Source organism: Halichoerus grypus, chromosome 7 (assembly GCF_964656455.1).
Source record: "Halichoerus grypus chromosome 7, mHalGry1.hap1.1, whole genome shotgun sequence".
Classification (NCBI taxonomy): Eukaryota; Metazoa; Chordata; class Mammalia; order Carnivora; family Phocidae; genus Halichoerus; species Halichoerus grypus.
In genome coordinates, this window is record NC_135718.1 from 112,515,060 (window position 1) to 112,532,442 (window position 17,383).

Genomic DNA, 17,383 nt, shown 5'->3' on the forward strand with positions numbered 1-17,383 from the left:
TTTTCCTGGAGCATCATTGGATTTGGAGTGAGGCCTGGCCAGGAAATCCGAAATGCCTCTCCACTTTCCTCCCCAGTTACTTCCTGTGAACTCGCACTTCCTTTTAGGGAATGTTCCCTGGCCTTCCTTATTTCCCATTCCTGAACTCAGGCTCCCTGGGGCTCCCCGTGGAGCGCTCACTGCCTTTCCCTCAGACTCTGGGCACCGTCCTCACTAAGATGGCAGCCACCCTTATGCACAGAGCTCGCAGTGTAATTAAAGCATCTTCCACTAATTATGCTAATTATGCTCCCCCAAGTTCCTACAGTTATAATTTGCATGAGAAAATGGCGTTTTAAAAAAAATAATGGCACACCATTTGTACTGTAATTTCCCCCCACGGAAAAATAAGCAGCACCTAGAGGTTTCCATGAAAGCAGGGAAGTGAAGGGAAGCTGACCTCACAATGAGGGAGAAGAGATGGGGTGGGCAGGAAGGAGAGCAGTGAAGGGAGGCGACAATGATAATTAAATAGTGATCCCAGCCAGTCGTGAGTAGTGATTTGTGTGAGAAACACTTGCCCTTTATTGACTTTCTCATCCCCCTAAGATACAGGTAGACACAGCTGCCTTTTCTCTGGTGAGAAACAGGCCCAGAGAAGTCAAGGGGTTTGAGCGTGAATAGCACATCCATGGTCACTTTAGGGATAGAAACAAGGCCTTGTAACATTGGGGCTCAGGATCTCCTGGGGAAAATGGGGTCCACTGGGGGAAAACACGGGGCAGGAGGTTGTTCCTGCTTGGATGTGACTGGAAGATTCTGAAAGAATTGCTTCATTCATTCAATGAATATTTACCCAGCGCCCCCTGCCTGCTCTGCACTGCTCCAGGCACTTGGGCAAGGTCAGAATTCCAGGAATTGAGGTCACTAGGGAGGCCCAGGTAGCTCTACAATTAGCCCCTGGCCCCGGGGGAGGCTGCCTAGCCCAGTCTATCTGTTTTAGGCAGGTGGGTGGTGGTCAGAGATACTGGGAGCCTGACGCACAAGCTGACTCTCAAGGGTTTTCAGTCAGTGAGATCTTACCTCTGGGAAGCTTAGGTGTGTGCTCATGGTGGGAAGTGGGCAGGGAATGCTCAACGGCTAAGAAAATGTTTGAGAAATCTCCCAATTTAGCAGCTCATTAAGATGGCAATTAAGCCCGAGCACTGCATCGGTCTGGGCTAGCTCCCTGCTCATTTCACATCCTCGTGTACAGGAGGGGCTGACCAGGGTGCAGGGCTGTGCCCTTTAGTCTGACTGGCACGCCCCCCCCATGCCACAAGGCCCCCCACTGCACAGATATTCAGATATCTGCAGCCACCACTCAATGAGGGCCTGGCTTTTAATCCTTATCCCAATCCTAGAGGGCCCAGAGGAGAATTTCCATCTTGTGGGGAAGCACAAGAGTGAGACTCTGTACTAAGCACTTTGTTTATAAAACTCATCGAGCCCTTCTAATAACCCCACAAGAGAGTTACGGAGTCATTTTACAGGTGGGGAAAGTGAGCACCAAAAGACAACATCACTTTCCCAAAGTCCCATACTCCTCTCATTTTTACAGGGGGGAAACTGAGGTGTAGCAACGTGTTTCAAGCCCATGTTTGATCTGATTTGGGATCTAAGGACACGGCGTGAGCCGGTGTGCTAAGCTCCCTGAGCTCCGGTCTCTGGAAGGAGCCACTAAGGAAAGAGTATGAGAATGGAAACCAAGGGAAGCCTCTTTCTGGTTATGTTAGGGTGGACCCATGGGAGTGCTATCAGGACACCTGGCAGACCACGTGCAGCGTGCTGGAGCACCATCGGGACCTCATGAAGGTGAGCTGGGCCACGACAGAGGGGTGGGTGGCCCCCGAAAGCCAGGCAGGCCCGGTAAGGGTGCTGCTGGCCTACTGACCTGGTTCAGTTTCCTGCTTCTCAGCCAGCTGTGGGGGAGACCAGGCCCCAAACAGCAGGAAGGAGGGCAGCCGATTAGGAACCCGAGTTGTACCGGAGGCTGCCCCCCGGCCTTGCTCCGCCTGCTCAGTATGACTCGGGTGGTTTTCATATTCTGGCAGCAAATCCAGGGTGGGATTAAGGAGAGACTTCAGAAAGTGAGGAGGGAAGGAGACCTGGCCAAGGAAGGCAGGAGCACAGAGGGGCGCTGGGAGGAAGTGCCATCAGCCGGGTGCTCCTGCCCCATCTGTTTTGGGGCCGAGGCACCTCACCCCTGCCAGTCACTGTCCCTTTGCTCACTCTCATTCCTCCTCACGTGAGTTCCAAGGCAGACAGTGTTCTGGTCCTTGTTATATGAGTGGATAAAAAGAAGCCCAGAGAGGTGAGCCCATCTATCTGAGGACACACAGCCATTGCTTAGTGAACACAGATGGGAGCACGTGGCCTGTGGCCAGGTTGTCGCGACCGAAGAGCAGGTTGCCACACCAGCCAGCAGCACTGGCCAGAGTGTGCGGAAAGCGTGCTTCCCAGATCAACACCAACGCACGGATCTCCACAGTGACGGCATGAAGGGCAGTGCCATCCGGAGCAAGAAGCCTGACCGCCCAAGACAAGAGGCAGTGGGTCCTGCCCAGCCCCACTGACCCTGTCCCGGTGCCCTCGTCAGCCGCCATCGGCAGTCGGGACGGCATTGTTCTCACACACGCAGGGCCTCTGTGCATCCGTGTTTTCTGTCAGTGGGTGTCAGAATCCGCTCCTTGGGGACCTGTCAGCATCACGCTCACCAACTGGGCAGCTGTGCTTGATTTGAATAGAGTAGGGGTTTCGGGCTCCCGCCCAGCCAGGGAGTCAAGAGGAAGAGGAAGAGGAAGAGGGAGGGCTCTAGCTGGCTGTTGCTTCATCTGCTAGGTTTGTCCCCCTCGGAACTGAAGACGGTGCACCTCCCTTCCTTCCATTTTCAGAATCCTTCACACACATCCTGAGTCTTTCCTGGTCCCCTTGAAAGGACTCTGCCACAGGATGGCACTCACTTGCTCCCTGTGCTGGTCTCAACGACAGCAGTAATAAAAGGCATCCCATCCCGTCTTACTGTATCAGTCAGGATAGGCTAAGGTACGCTGTGGTAACAAGCATCCTTACAATCTTGGTGACTTCATGTCAGTTTATTTCTCACGCTACATGTCAGCTAGGGGTCAGCCGGGGGCCTGTGCGCCTTCTGATCACACAGCAGCCTCAGGCTCCATGACGGAAAGGAGGAATCAGGGGCCCCGCACACATGCCTGAACCCTGCCTCTACCAGCCATGTGGCCTAGCCGCTGTTTTGCTTCTAAATGCCTGGGCTTCCCGAACCCTCCCCCTGTTACTCATGCCCAGAGGCAGGAGTCTGGGCCAGAGCAGCTCAGCCAGGAGCCCCAGGCGTTGCAGTGACGGGCACAGGCCAATAGAGAATGTTCTCTACCTAGAACAAGTCCCATGGGGCCCATGACGTGCACAGCGGGAGGAAGCAATTCCTCAGCTACAGGACCAGTTACTTAATAAGAATGTGGTGTTTTCTTTTCTGGAGGTGAAATAATAATAAGAAAGGAGGTGGGCTGCCCCTTCCACTCCACCAGCCACGGCTGGTCACGAGGGTCGTGGCAGCCCTGCGGCTTGGGGTTCTCTGGCAGCCGGACTCCGGAATCCAGAAAGAGTGGAGCACGGGGGTGGGACACTGGCTTTCAGGGAAGGGACCTTGCAGAAGCAACGGCCCTTGGAAAACTGAACGGATTGAAAAATCCATCCTTTGTTTCTCTGTTGCCCCGGAGTGGGCTCTCCCACCCACAGCAGGGAAGGGGGGTGGCTTCTGGGTCAGCTGGGAAGAACGTGGCCTTATCAGCTCAGTGCTTTCTGCGGCCCCAGAGGAAAACTGCAGGCCAGATAACGCAGCACAATGGATCATACACATAGAATTTCCGCTTGGCTCTGGAATGCGTATCCACACCGGCCAGCAGGCGCGAGAGTGCCCAGCACCCCACCCCCGCTTCCTGCCACACCAACACATCCTGTCGTTGGCATCTCTGGCCTGGGGAGGCGGCAGGTGGTGACAGTGCCTGGTGTTCGTATGACCTGCGCCAAGCGTACACAGCCCTTCTGTGGACATGACCTCCTGTGAGCCCCGGGAAGCAGGCAGGGAGGGCAGGTGTGCACGTTACACAGAAGGTTACAACATCGGCGGCCAGGGGCCACATACTCTGTAGGCACATGCTTTGCAAACACTCGCATGTGTAATCCGACCACAACGCAGATAGGCAGCTATGTGACCTGTCCGTGCTACACTCCTGAGCTGAGGTCCGAGAGAAGGTAACTCTCCAAGGTCATGCAGCCAGAGGGGGGCAGAGCTCAAACTTGAGCCAGGGTCTGTGCGACACTGCGTCCCATGCTTTTCCAGCCCTGAGCTAGCGGTCTTGCCTCCTGCCGGCCACGTGCAGCCACGTGGTACAGCTGAGTCTAGAACCCGCCCCTGCCACCACCTCAGCTGCAAATGGCTTCCCCGTGATAGACGAACAGATGAGCGTTTGAAGATCACTAGGAATGCTTTTCATAAGTCGCTTGGCTAACGACACTGACCTTGCACCTCTCCCTTTCCTCAGCGGGTGACTGGCTGCATCCTCTCCAATGTCAACACGCCCTCCATGACGCCTGTGGTCGGACAGCCCCACAATGAGACCCCCCAGCCCATTTACCAGAACAGCAATGTGTCCAGCAAGCCCACTGCAGGTAGGGGGACACCGGTGTGGAGCCGTGGTTCTCAAACCTCAGAATCAACTGGAGGGCTTGTTAAAATCCAGATTGCTAGGCCCTTCCCCAGAATGTGATTTAGTAGGTCTGGGAGAAGGAAGGAAAATTTGCATTTTTAACAAGGTGACACCGATGCTCTGGTCCTTAAAATAGAGCATCAGAGAGAAGCAGTCACAATGAGAGAGAGACAGGGTTGATGGTGTGCATTTTTTCATATACTTATAAGTTTATAATTCTGAATTATATTTATAAATTATATTTATAATTGCCTTCCTGGGAATTAAAGACACGAAAGGCAGCATTTTTCTCTGCCTCTTCCAAGGGAGTTGAGGATCTTGTCCAAGGTCACACATTGAGGAGGTGTCAGGACTCGGAGTCAAACCCAGGCATCTGCATTCAGAATCCCACAAGTTCAACCACCTCTTCAGTGGCAGAGAGCAAGGGCTCCAACATTTACCCAACACCGAGTCCTGTGTGCCCATACAATGCCCAGTGTTTTACGTGATTTCGTATTTTATGCAGTAATTCTGTGATAAAGATATTATGTTCCCATTTACAAGGAGAAAACTGAAATTCAGAGAGGGTAAGTGATTTGCCTAAGGTCACACAGCTCAAAAGTAGAAGAGTCAGAAATCATGTTCAGGACTGTTTGAATCCAAGGTCCATGTTTTTTCCAACATTTTTTTTTTACCAACCCATTTCAAGAGACAGATCCTGGTATTACTTTTCAAGCCTAGAGACCATAAGCTATAAGGTTATTAGTATGTTCTAAACAGGGTAAGTCACAAAGTCTCATATAGCTACAAGTGGGGGCTCAGAAAAATTTTCTGGATTAGAGCCCAGAGAGGTCATCAAAAACCAGATCCCTCTCAGCCAAAGCAGGATGTCTGATTATTATAAAGTCCATCTTCATGGGAAGGAATGAAGGCTAAGGCTCATATTAAAAAATGAAAAAAGCAAATATGTCTTTTAAATGCAGAATATGAGCCAACTTATGGTGTACAAACATACCTGCATAATGCATATTTTTTTAAGTGGAGGAGAATAAATAATATGCCAATGTGTTAGTGGTGGTTGTCTCCCAGGATGGGATTATGGGTGCTTTTTATTTTCCTCTTTATATATTTTCCTCTTCTACATTTTCCATTCTTTGACAGTATAATAAACACGAGCAGAGCATATAGTCCGGTCTGTGGCTCACAGTGCTTGTGCCTTGGACTGTGAACGGGAAGGAATGTTTGCTGTCATATTTCTGTTCTTTCTCTCCACCCTCCTGCCTCCCACTACCCCCCCCTGCCCCCTCCAGGGCAACCCTATTGTTTAAGTGGCCCAAATGCTGGGCTGTAAGTTGTGAGTGGTTCTCTCCCTCTGTCCCTGTCTGTCTTGCTCTCTCCCCTAGCCAAGATCTTGGGGAAGGTGGGAGAAAGCCTAAGCCGGATCTGCTGTGTCCGCCCACCAGTGGAGCGCTTCACCTTTGTGGGTAAGGGAGCATTCATTCATTCAGCAAACACCTCCCAGCATCTGCTGTGGGATGACTGTTGATAGAGCAATGATGGAGAGAAAACAGAAGCAAGCAGGAATGTCCCCAGGCTCGCAGGGCCCAGCGGTGTGACCCGCCTGGCCTGGGGCTGCTGAGACCTCCGTGTGGTGATGTGCTCATTCCCCACCCCCACCCCCACCGCCCCACCCTCACACACAGAATGAGGCCACATGCCTAAGAGTTTTCAGGAGCCCAGAATCCTCCCTCTGGTCCTCCCAGCTCTGGCAGCGTCTGCCTCCCTGCTGATAGGCTACCAACACCCATGCTCTTTCCTTAATTCCCTGTTTCTGGCTCTTCCCTCAAGGACTCTGCATGGATGAGAATATCCAAGTCACTGGGGCTCTTTCAGGATCCCCCAATTCAACTCTGCAGAAGAGCTGAAGGTCTAGACCTCATTCCTTTGACGCTTTGAGGCTGACTTCTGCCATTTCTGAGATTTCTGAAAATTCCGCCAGTTTTCCAAAAGGCACTAAGAGGGGTAGCAGAGGAGGAGAGGAGATGGGGGACCAAGATGGTGGCTCTGTGGTTTTTGTGCACACCGTGAACCCCCGTGCCGGCATTGCACACTTCAGAGCACAGGTCAAAGCCTCTGTCTCCTCCTCTTTCACAGCCTCCTGTTGTATCTGCCATCTCAACACGCTCAGCTTGTTCTTTGAACCAGGCGACCCCTAAGGAGACAGGGCCACCTCCTTGTGACTCTAAGAGCTGTTTCTTTTTCTTTTTTTTTTTTTTAAAGATTTTATTTATTTATTTGACAGAGAGAGACACAGCAAGAGAGGGAACACAAGCAGGGGGAGTGGGAGAGGGAGAAGCGGGCTTCCCACCGAGCAGGGAGCCCGACGCAGGGCTCGATCCCAGGACCCTGGGATCATGACCTGAGCCGAAGGCAGACGCTTAACAACTGAACCACCCAGGCGCCCCTAAGAGCTGTTTCCCTAAGTTTAGAGGACATTGCTTTTGTGGACTACCTCCCTAAAATACAGAAAGAAGCAGAAGGTGCTCAGCATGAGTGTGTGTGTGTTCGTCATCGGCTTCCCAGCGAGGCTGTATAATTCTTAAAGGCCCAGAAATGTGAATTCCTGCCGTGGAGCATGAGGAGACGCTCCCTCTCCATTTTAGGCTGGACTGCTCTCCATTCACTGTACGCAGATGCTCTCTGTGCAGGGAGGGAATGACCCCCTACCCCCATGCGCTGCACCCCATCCCACTCACTCCGGAGGAGGCCCCTGGGCCCACCGCGTGTTGGGGAGCAGTCAGTCAGGCCCCTCATGCTTCTCCGCTCCCTCTTTCCTCCCTAGATGAGAACGCCAATCTGGGCACGGTGATGAGGTACGAGGAGATCGGTAAGTGGCCGGAAAAGCGGGGACACTTGGGGCTTCCTGGGGGGCAGAGGGGGGCAGGGGAGAGGCTTGGAGCCCCTGGGTTGTGTTTGCAACAGGGTCTACTCTCAGAACGATGGCTTCCAAACTAGAGCAGATTCTCAGTTATCTCCCACCTGGCCAGTTCCCAGGAAGTAGGACTGGCTGGCTTGGCAACGTTCCCTTCGGAGCCTCCCCTCTCTCATCCAAAACACGTGGAAGTTAAGCTTCCGCGGCAGCCAGAGAGACCTGTCTTTGGCCCATGACACTGAGTGAGGCGGAGGAGCTCCCCGTCTTCCTTTTTTTTTTTTTTTTTTAAGATTTTATTTATTTATTTGACAGAGAGAGACACAGCGAGAGAGGGAACACAAGCAGGGGGAGTGGGAGAGGGAGAAGCAGGCTTCCCGCGGAGCAGGGAGCCCAATGTGGGGCTCGATCCCAGGACCCTGGGACCATGACCTGAGCTGAAGGCAGATGCTTAACGACTGAGCCCCCCGGGCCCCCTCCCCTGTCTTCCTTATCTTCTTCCTTATTTCCGGGCTCGGAGGGCGAGGAGGAGAGAGGGGCTGAGAGCCACCTGCACAGCCTCCCGGCAGCCGTGGGCGGGGCTAAGGCACCCACCGTCCGTGTGAGCGTGCGCAGGCCCAGGGCCAGAGCAGGTGGACGGTGCCGGATGGGAAGGAGCTGACCCACCCGTGGAAATGAGCGGAGTCCCGCGGAACCCTGGGGAGCAAACCAGAAAACTGAGTTCTTCCCGAGTTCCAGAGCGGGTGAGAGATACAAGTGTGTGAAGCTGGGGAAAGAACAGACAGCTGTCAGAATGGAGCTGGAGTTGACCCCGTACCAGGTGACAAGGAGGGTCAGTGACAACTGGAATGCTTGGAGCTCTAGCATGAGGGGCAGCCTGGTGTCCAGCAGACACGCCCAATCCGCAATCCCAGCTGCAGAAATACTCCAGGCCATCCGTTTCCTGCTGTGGGCTGGCGGGCAGGTGTGCGTGCTGGGATCCTGGGAGCGGAGGACTGTACCCGGAGCCTCATGCTCTCTCCCAGGAGGCCCGACAGAGGTGACATCACTTCAAGGAGTGTCTCTGGGTCCTGTCCTGTGATCTGAGGAGCCATGGTGTACCTGAGTTGGCGCCTACTGTTTTGTTAGAACCCTTTCTACGACTCTCAGGAAGTATGCAAACTGGTTGTCAAATGCAGCCAATACGAAACAACAGTTAAGTACATTGTATTAACAACAGTACACTGTATTAACAAAGATCCTAAGTCCTCCAAACTCCTCACTTCTGAATTATGTTCCTGTATTTTATTTTATTTTATTTTATTTTATTTAGAGATTTTATTTTATTTATTTGAGAGAGAGAGAGTAAGAGAGAGAGCACAAGAGGGGGTAGGGTCAGAGGGAGAAGCAGACTCCCCGCAGAGCAGGGAGCCCGATGCGGGACTCTATCCTGGAACTCCAGGATCAGGACCTGAGCGGAAGGCAGTCGCTTAACCAACTGAGCCACCCAGGCGCCCTGTTCATGTATTTTAATGTCCTTTATTTACCCGCCCTTCACCATCTTAAGGCCACAAAAAGCAGCAACGTGGCTTCCTGGTTGCTCCCCCAAAACAAGGCAGAAGCATTCGGCACCAGGTTCCCCAGCTCCCAAACACCCCAAAAGCGAGGAAGAGCAAGCCCTGAACTCCCAGGTCCTGCAGTTCCGCACCTGGCCGGGAACTGCGCTCCCTGGGAGGTCTTCTTGAGCAGCCCAGCTCAGAGCAGTCTTTAGACTTGCAACTGTATTCAATGTCGATTTCTCCATTTCTTGCGTTCCTTGTTCCAGAAAGCATTTATTGTGGCAAGCTTTAGCCGTGACCTTGTTTACGTTCCTGGCTGGCAGGGCCAGTGTGTGAGGCCACCTGCCGGGAGCGCCCCCGCCCGCAGAAGGGCGGGCTGATGAGGGTTTGCGCAGTTTGCTGCCAGGCCTGCACCCTCAAGTTCCTCATCTCTCCGCTGCCTGGTGAGGGGCAGGGCTAGCCTGATCCATTCTTACTCTTCTTTCCAAGAAAGGAAAGCTGGGCGGCCACAGCTGTCAGGATCGATTCGTGGCCTGGTGTGGTCCAGCTGGCCGTGGCCTCAGCGGGGCAGTGGGAGCTGGAAAGGGCCCCGGGGCCGGAGCTTCACAGAGCCAGGATTCCTGGGAGAGGAGTGTGGTGGGACAGCGCTAGTTCTGCCTCCTGGCTCTGGATCCCTGGATGGGGGTGAACCTGGGAAGGAGGTGGAGCGCAGAGCAGGTGGAAGGAAGCTGCCTTGCTTCCATACTGTGTGCCGGGAGGCCCTCTGGCTCACGAGTCCCCTTCTTGAAATCCCCTTGCACCTCGCGAGAAGGAAAAGCCATGTTCTCCTAGCTCAGCTAGCACCTATGGCTCCGTTTCCATGTTCTTAAGCCACTGTCTGCTCCTGGGGGGTGCCCCAGACCGAAGGCTTTCCGGGCGGGAAATGCTAGCTCTAGTCTCCGGCAACAAACCACGAGAGATCGCTGCTGCCCTCCAGCGGCCATGCGTGGGATCCCAAGCTCCGCTAGGGCCTCTGGTCCGTGACAAATGCATCTGTTCTGGTCCCGCAAGAAAGGGTGGAGACCTCACTTTTTAACTTTCTGTGCTTTGGCTTTAAAAAAAAAAAAAAAAAAACACAACAACATTGTACTCGAGTGGGAAAGGGAGTTCCTGGCTTGGGAATAGAAAAGAGATTTATTTTCATGGCTGTAGAGCAGGCTTTCTCAACTGTGGACCATCGACGTTTGGAAATAAGCAATTCTGTGTGGTGGGGGCTGCCATGTATGTGCCTTGCAGGATGTTCGCCAGCATTCCTGCCCTCCACGCCCCTCTCCCTGGTCTTGACAACCAGAAATGTCTCCAGGCATTGTCAAATTCAGGAGGCAAAACAGCCCCCCACTGAGAGCCACTGACACAGAGAAAGCCAGGGGCTGGCACATCCTCTGGACAATGCCACCTGACTGAAATTTTAGGCGATCAGAGTTACCATACAGAATGACAGGCAATCTCTTTCCACAGAAAGAGAACTCTGGAGCCCTGGGTGGTTCCAAGTGGGGTGGGGGACAGTAGGATCCCAGCAATGAGCCCAGTGTGGCTCCTCTCAGCCATACGAAGACTGGTTCATCTCCACAGATGGGGAGTTGGGCCAGAAGTCCCACGGCATAACATGGAAGGAGGGAGACACCGCTCCCCCAGGACCCTGGGCTGCAAAAGCAAAGGCCATAAGGGCCAGCAGAGCCATCCCAGACTGCCCAGAAGGCTCTTAGACTGCTTGCCTGCATGGCCTCTGTGGGCAGCTTGTCTGTGGTTCACTTATTCATTACATCCTGAGCGCCTACCATGTGCAGGTCATTCTGCCAGGCCCGGGGGATAGAAAGATAAATTAAGGTCCCTGCCCCTAAGCAGATCTTTGGGCTACAGGATGGCATGGAGGAGAGAGGAGGCTGCAGGAGTATTTAGGAACAAAGACCACAGCGCTCCACGGGGCTCCCTGAAGACGGGATGCGGGGTTGGAGGGGTGGGAGGTGGAATGAGATACTGACACTGTTGTCAGCCCAGTGGCCTTCCTTTTCCGTACCATCTGGAGATTCCCACAGCAGGGACAAGGTCACCATCTGTAAGTCCTTGTCAGGTCCCCGAGCGAGCTGTCACATCTCAGGCAGGCAGACCTAACCGCCATCTCTCAGCCTCGGTGCAGGGTGGCGGTGGTCTCTGGAAGGCTCGGAGCTGGGCTGTCTCTCTCACCGTTTCGGACAAGATGCCCACAGCCTCTCGCCGGAGGGCCCAGGATGCCTGGGAACCAAACACTCCACACTGAGTCACACCCCGGCAGGGGTCTCTCCCCACGTGGTCCTGAGAATCCCAGAATCCTTTTTTCCCCCATTGCTCTGTTTTAGTAAGTCAGTCACTTCGCTGCCTGTCTGGAGGGGCCTCGCTGGGATGATGCAGAGTGGGCTGGAAGGGAAGGAAAACAACGGACTAGCAGGAAGTGCACCTGGGATGGGGGGGGGTGGGCTCGGCCTTGCTCTCAAGCTCTTTGCTGAGGACAGTGGCCCCAGAAAGAGAGGACATCCGATTAACTCAGCTACTGCATGGGGACACTCGGTGTCCCCCCAGGCCCCCCAGCATTCCGCATTTGTGATGAAAGACGAAGCCTGGATAATGGACAGCAGCAGGGGGGCCAAACTCTGTTGGCACTTGAGTTTGATACGGAGCAGAAGAGAGAGCCCCTCAGACTTGAGACAAGTCACATAGCCAGCTCTGTCTCTCGGAGGAAGCCCAGCCATCCTGGTTTAGCATGGAAGGACCCATGTCCCCAGAAACCCCTCGGTACCAGGCAAACCAAGACCCTCCCTGAATGAGTAATTCCTCACACAGGGGACAAGAGTGGTCTGTAAATGAGCCAGGCAGGCAAAGGTGTCTACACCGCACACACCATGGTGCAGGGGAGCCTGGAGGACATGGGTGTTGGAGCCCCAGGAATCGGAGACTTCTGTATTTATCAGCGGCGAGGCTGAGAGTTGCATGTTTTCCAGGTCTCCACTCATCCCTGTGCCAACTTTGTTCCCTCTCCCCAGAGCTGCGGATCTTGCTGCTGTGTGGCAGTGACCTGCTGGAATCCTTCTGCATCCCTGGGCTCTGGAATGAGGCGGATGTGAGTAGCAAGGGCCCTACAGCACCACGCACAGCTGCCATGGGGAGGATGGGAAGGGGACGCCTGGTTTCGGCCTCTGCTCTTCCCTCCCCCCACTGCCTCCCTCCCCAACCCGAGGGTCTCATCTCCTGTGAGCTTCCAGGAGGACAATCCATTCTCGTCACTATGGAAGAAAATTCTCACCTATCCCAAGCTTTAGCTCTGACTGCATTTTTACACTCACTCCTACTCGGGCTTGCTCCTGTAAAGCCCCTGGGGAAAACAATCGGAGTCATAGAATACCTTCTCCAATACCTTCTCCAAGTAGTACCCGGAGTGTATGTGTGTGGCAGAGGCAGGAGCTGGGGGAGGGAGGGATTTTAAAAAAAGCCTTGGCCCTTTTGAGATTATGTGTGTTTTGTTTTCCTTTGATTCCTTTTGAAGAGGTGGTAAATACCACCCTAGAATTCCCTCAACAAGAAAAAAGGGGTCAGGAGGGGAGGCATTCATGGCAAAAGGTCAGTAGAATCCTTCTAGCAATTGACTGGGGATAGAGGGAAACAGGAAGTTAAACTTATACCACTTAGAAGCTCAATGGACATCTTTTGTTGCCAGATCTGATGGTGATGTCTTAAACCAGCTCATTCATAAGTTACTCACTCTTGGTCTATACATTCATTCTTGCTCTTTCATTAATTCATTCATTGGATAGCCTGAGCTATTGCTAGTTCCCAATTCCATAGCCCCCCCCCCGTTTTTTTAAGATTTTATTTATTTATTTGAGAGAAAGAGTGAGCAAGAGAGAGAGCACAAAAGAGGGTGGCGGGGGAGAGGCAGAGAGAGAAGCAAACTCCCCTGCTAAGCAGGGTCCCCAATGCGGGGCTCGATCTCAGGACCCTGGGATCACGACACGAGCCAAAGGCAGGCACTTAACCAACTGAGCCACCCCCCTCCCACTTCCATAGCCCTATGCCAGTTGGGTTCTCAAGGCAGCAATTCCAGACCTAGTGCTTTTTTAATTAACTTGCTGTTAATTAACTTGCAAATCACTCAACTCTCTGGGCATCAGTTTGTTTCCAGTTTTATTGAGATATAATTGGTATGTAACATGGTATTAGTTTAAGGTGTACAACGCAATGATTTGAGATATGTATATATTACAAAATATTATCACAAATTTAGTTAACATCACTTCACATAGTACAACTTGCTTGTGCTTTTAAAAATCTATGACATGCTGGGGCACCTGGGTGGCTCAGTCCTTAAGTGTCTGCCTTTGGCTCAGGTCATGAACCCAGGGTCCTGGGATCGAGCCCCGCATCCAGCTCCCTGCTCAGTGGGAAGCCTGCTTCTCCCTCTCCCACTCCCCCTGCTTGTGTTCCCTCTCTCGCTGTGTCTCTCTCTGTCAAATAAATAAATAAAATCTTAAAAAAAAAAAATCTATGGCATGTTATCTATCACATTCTGACATTTACAAAAATAGGCAATACAGTCTGTTCCCCCAAGTATCAGATGGCAAGACATATACATATGAAATTTTTTCATGTACATATATGTACGTTTCTGGAGAGAGAGAGAACCTTCAGGATCAGATTCCAGATTCCAGCTCTATTCCAACACAGCTCATGACAAAAATCTATTTTGAGCCTCAGTTTATCCCATCTCTAAAATGGGTGTAATAATAGTGCCTATCTCATAGGATTTGGGGAAAATTAAATGAGATTGTGTACGTGAAGTGCCCAGCCTAGTACCTGACACACAGTTACATACAACAAACATTCATAAGCAAATTTACCTCAACAGACCCATGGACATACACACTGATATTCCAGGTGAAGGGTGTGAGTGCTAACATGCTGTGGGAGGACCGAGAGGGGAGGGAGAGTTTCCCGGAGGTGAATTATACTGCGTAGGGCTTTCATCTCCACCCCTGGACCATTTCTTGCAGGTGAAATTCTAAATCTCCTTTCGGTTCTGGATGAAATGGCTTAATTAACTTTTACTTTCTTCTCTAACTTCACATGGTGCTGTGAAAGTAGACAGTAATGTGGCCAAAATTGTGTACAAGATCTAGGTGCTCAAATAGCAGCGCAGGTTAAGACAAAAAATAAGAGCAACCAATAGCTGTTGATTTACTGGGAATGTGACAGTGAAGGGGGAGCAAAACCCTCATTTATTCAGCTGTGTTCCCCCTTGGTTGGTTACTCTGAAGATTCAGAGCATCCAGCCTGGCTACCTGAGGTAGAGGGGAAAAAAAAAATCAAGGAGCTGTTTCCTTACATAACGAGTGTGAATCTCAACCCACAAAAGAGGTGTGCTAGAAATATCACCTTTGATTTATTTAAATCAAATTAAAATTCAAGTCCAAATCTATTCCACAGGGCTGATGGGAAGTTAGTCTCAATTATTATATTACTGACTAGCAGAACCTGAAAGGCTTCTGTGGGCCCTGAACGTGAACATTAGTTCATCAGGACGCCTTCCCTGTCTGGACATTCTTGGTCACTTGGGAGGTGGTGGGGTTCTGCAGGGCTCCTGGCCAAGTCCGGAAGCCCAGCGCCGGGCCCCACCCACCAATGATCATCAGGACTCATTTTCTTCTGAGGTTTTGCCCCTAGGGTGCTGCCTGGGAGGGAGGAGAGGGTGATTTTCACAGATCTCTAGCTTCTATCTCTGGGGGTGGGGTGGGGAGGGGGGGGGATGGAGTGGGGGAGGCAGAGAATGCAGAACCTCTTCTTTCTCTTCTAAAGGTATCTTTCCTATTTTCTCTCATCCTAGATATCTAGTGAAATCTCTTCAGTGAGCTTAAAGCCGCTGACTGCAAAGCATTATTTTCTGCCCTGCAAATGAGAGAGCAGGGTCTGGTAAAGGGTCTGGTTCTGCTAGAAATAGGGTTGGGCTGGGCAGAGGGGGATGTAGGGAACGCACAACTAGTTAGTAACTCCGAGGATTATTCCACTGTCCTTGTTTGCAGATGGTTGGATCTCAGGGTCTAGAAAAGGAAGGTCTTACTTTAAAGACTGGGTACAGTGTGAATCCTGCTTATTCTACTAGAAAATTCTACCATCTGGAGTTTGCCTGGAAGGGCTCCATTTTAGGGTTTTCAGTTCCTAACCATGCGATTACCAGGGATGAGGTACATGAGACCTATTTCTACCCCGGGTTTCTTCATTAGCTGGTGTCCCAAGTGATACTTGTTGACCACAGACCTCTGTTTAGTGACCATGAGCCCAAACCCCTGACTCTGCCCATGACTGGGGACAGGAGGTGGGCAGAAGAGCCAAGCTCCTTGGGAAGGTCACAAGCCCTGGCTCCACACCCCAGCCTCCCATGTTCTTCAGAATCCTCAGGATTCTGATGGCAGGAGAGAAGCCACAGGTCTGGGGAGAAATAGGAGTCTCTCCACCCTTCTGTAAAGAAAACTCAAAGCGGGCTAGGGAGCAGCTTTGCCCCCAGCTGGCCTGGGAAGCAGCTGAGTTGGTCTGTCCCTCAGCGGGCTTCCTCCAGCATGGTCACAAATTCTCTGGAGTCCATCTAGCTCTTGCAATTGGGACTCCTGAAGCAGTGCTCTCCATCCAGCAGTCTAATCCCACAGCCAAAGGAACAAACCCACCTCCTAACTCATCCCTTGGGCATTTCCTATTAGGCACAAAGATCCATTAGCCCACAGTGAATTCTGACCTCCTCTGACCAATGACACACCCATCCCCTTACATTCCAGGGGGAGAAAATGCCATACATATTCATCAAGTTTCTCTCCATGGGATACAAAGGAGCTGCTTGTGCGGCCTGGCAGTTGGCTTTTTCATTCTTGATTCCTGAGAGAATTCAAGATCCAGGCTCCTGGGCTAGCCTTGGAGAGCAGCACCCCGGAGTGGGGGGGGGGGGGGGGCCAGCCTTTCCCATCCCTGGGTTTTTATTACAGAGTCGGTCTTCCCTAGGGGACCTGATCTTTGCTGTGCACATCCAGGCACCAGCACGAAAGCAGGTATCCAAGCATGGAGCAGGATCTATGGGAAGTCAAGACCAGAGATGAAAGGGTCAGCCGTGAGCACACATTTGTGAAGCAGGAAGCTGTTACACTCACTCCCCTCCCCCAAATAAAATCCGTTGTCTAGAGCTCTTATGCTGTCAGCTGCTTTGTCCATCATATTATAATGGAAGGCAGTCTGGCAAATTAATTCTGATTCCAGCATTCTTTCCTTCAATCAATCTTTCCACTAATACTTACTGAGTTTTAGACCCCAGTATGAATATAAGCACGTTATCTGTCCTTAAGGCACTTGCAGTCTAAAAATACATTAGTTTTTTATATTGCATGAGATAAAATTGTAAAAAGTTTAGAAGAGTTCCTGAAACTAGTAAGCGCTCAATAAATGTTGGCTGTTATTCATCTATTGGTTTTAAAATATTCGTTGAGTACCTACCAAGTGCCAGACATTGCTCTAGGCCTGAATGAGCAGAGAAAACAAAACAAAGCTTCTCACTGTGGGCACTTTACTTTCTAGGGGGGCAGAGAGAAACAATAAACACTTTGATGTTTCTCCTGGATTAGCTCAGTTAACCCCCAGCACACTCCTGGGAAGTGAAATTGCACAAGTCTTCAGATCCCTAATCCATAAAAGACAGTGAGAAGGATGAGAAATATATATATTTTTTCATAGCAGGCGGCAAGAGGGGAGCACTTGAGCTGGGCTTTGAGTAATGGGCAGGATTGGGTTAAGTGGGTGGAAAGATGGGCTTTTGGGGTTGAGAGAAGGCTGTAAAAGGTCTAATGGTGGGAACAAGAGCTTCTGAGGAGATGGTTCTGGCTGGTTGAAAGAGATGGTTTATCTTGGTCTTTATTTGAGAAGCTTTTGACTTTTCAGCAAACAGGCAAAATCTTTAAGTTTAATGATTAAATGTATTAGCTGCTTTCAAATGGCATTTGCATTTTAAATGAGCAAGGGGCAATAATTAACCAAAAGGAATGAAAATCTAAAGGTGGAACATTAGGCACCAGAGATGGGCAGGTAAGGAAAATTGTGTTTTCTTTTTCTTTCTTTTTGTACTTCTTGAAACCTAGCATTCCACGGGCTGG

General features: G+C 51.5%; 1 protein-coding gene across 3 annotated transcripts in view; it reads left to right on the plus strand.

Annotated features, from left to right (window-relative positions):
* The window catches only part of NMNAT2 (nicotinamide nucleotide adenylyltransferase 2), a 184,238-nt gene that overhangs the window by 151,052 nt on the left and 15,803 nt on the right, over nt 1-17,383 (plus strand). For all 3 annotated transcript variants that reach the window (XM_036076583.2, XM_036076564.2, XM_036076593.2), the window contains 5 exons: nt 1,755-1,833; nt 4,581-4,707; nt 6,128-6,208; nt 7,567-7,611; nt 12,248-12,324. In XM_036076583.2, the coding sequence (XP_035932476.1) occupies nt 1,755-1,833; nt 4,581-4,707; nt 6,128-6,208; nt 7,567-7,611; nt 12,248-12,324 (409 nt within the window). The remainder of the gene's footprint in view (nt 1-1,754; nt 1,834-4,580; nt 4,708-6,127; nt 6,209-7,566; nt 7,612-12,247; nt 12,325-17,383) is intronic.